Source organism: Delphinus delphis, chromosome 11, assembly GCF_949987515.2.
Source record: "Delphinus delphis chromosome 11, mDelDel1.2, whole genome shotgun sequence".
Classification (NCBI taxonomy): Eukaryota; Metazoa; Chordata; class Mammalia; order Artiodactyla; family Delphinidae; genus Delphinus; species Delphinus delphis.
The window spans coordinates 38,549,681-38,551,104 of NC_082693.1; the positions used below are offsets into that span (position 1 = coordinate 38,549,681).

The 1,424-nt window shown below is 42.5% G+C and overlaps 1 protein-coding gene across 1 annotated transcript; it reads right to left on the reverse strand.

Annotated features, from left to right (window-relative positions):
- Positions 1-461: 461 nt before the first annotated feature.
- On the reverse strand, positions 462-1,193 carry LOC132434512 (olfactory receptor 8S1-like). The gene has a single exon (XM_060026186.1). It carries the CDS (start codon positions 1,191-1,193, stop codon positions 462-464), a length of 732 nt encoding a protein of 243 aa, XP_059882169.1.
- Between the last annotated feature and the right edge of the window lie 231 nt (positions 1,194-1,424).

Consider the following 1,424-nt stretch of genomic DNA (forward strand, 5'->3'; position numbering starts at 1 on the left):
CAGGTAAAAGTCCTGGGCTCAGAATCTTAGTTCTTGTCAGAGTCTTTGTTCTGGTTCAGCATCCTCAACTGTAGTGAAGTCATTGTTTCTGGATTAGTTTCCAAAGGCTATGGTAGGAGCTAATGTCTGTGAACCTTTCCCCTAAAACCCAGGATGGGCCAAATACTTCTCTGACTATATTGCTTATCTTTTGGAAGTTACTTAACTTTGAATAAGAAATAAAAACAGTTGAATTTAATTAAAAATCAAGTTATACATGAGCTCTAAGCTTACAAAGTTCTCAGCCCTTGTAGATTGGTTCTCTTATAGAACAAACATCATGTTGAGGTTTCTTACCCTGAGACACATATTTGCTGCCTCAGCATCCTCTGCAGAGCTGCCTTTACCTCCTAGTTCTTGAAGCTGTAAATGAGAGGGTTTAATAAGGAAGTGATCACACCATACCGTATAGAGATAACTCACTACAGTACTGGTCCTGAAGAGGGGCTGATGTACCTGAATAGAGCCGTCCCATAGAACAAGAGCACCATGGTGAGATGGGAGTAGCAGGTGGAGAAGGCTTCACCTTGGCTTTTAGAGGAAGAGGTACTTAGAATGGCAAGAATAATTTTTGAGTAAGAGAAGAGAATCAGGGGAAGTGTCACAAGTCCTAGAAATGCAAAAAACCTAGCCAGCAGGATGGTGTTAGGTGTGGTATCACTGCAGGACAGAGGGAAGTGTGAAGGCAGTTCACAACTGAAATGGGAGATGAGATTGGGACCATAGAACTGTAAGTTCTGAACACAACGATTATTCACTAGTGAGTTCAGAAACCCCATCACCCATGCTGTACCAACGATTGCAGTGCAGAGAGGTCTATTCATGACCACGGTGGAGAGCAGAGGGTGACACATGGCAGCATAGCGATCATAGGCCATAACAGAGAGCAAGCAGCTCTCAGTGATTCCAGAAATCATGAAAAAGAAACTCTGGGTAATGCAGCCCCACACCGAAATGGTTTTCTTCTGAGATAGGAAATTCTGCAGCATCTTGGGCACAGTGACTAAAGAGTAGCATATGTCTAGGAAAGATAAATATCCAAGGAAGAAGTACCTGGGCATGTGGAGGTGAGAATCAGCCCTGATCAACAGGATCATCATCAGGTTCCCTATCAGGGTCAGGAGGTAAATCCCCAGGAAGAGAACAAAGAGCATGGTCTGGATATCCGGGTCACTAGACAATCATAGCAGCACAAATTCATCAATAATGCTAAGATTTGTCATGGTTTCTTAGATATCCTATCCCTGGAGAGAAACAAATACTTATTCATTTGGTGGGACAATGATCTGAGTCACATTCAGTGAATAGGACTTTTTAATCTATAAAAGATCCACTCTTTAAGGCTAAAGTGTCCCAGTATCCAGTTGCGCTGATTTGAGTCTTTT

Excerpts from the sequence above, each read along its gene's own strand:
- LOC132434512 (XM_060026186.1), bottom strand. The coding sequence starts at position 1,193 with ATGCTCTTTGTTCTCTTCCTGGGGATTTACCTCCTGACCCTGATAGGG.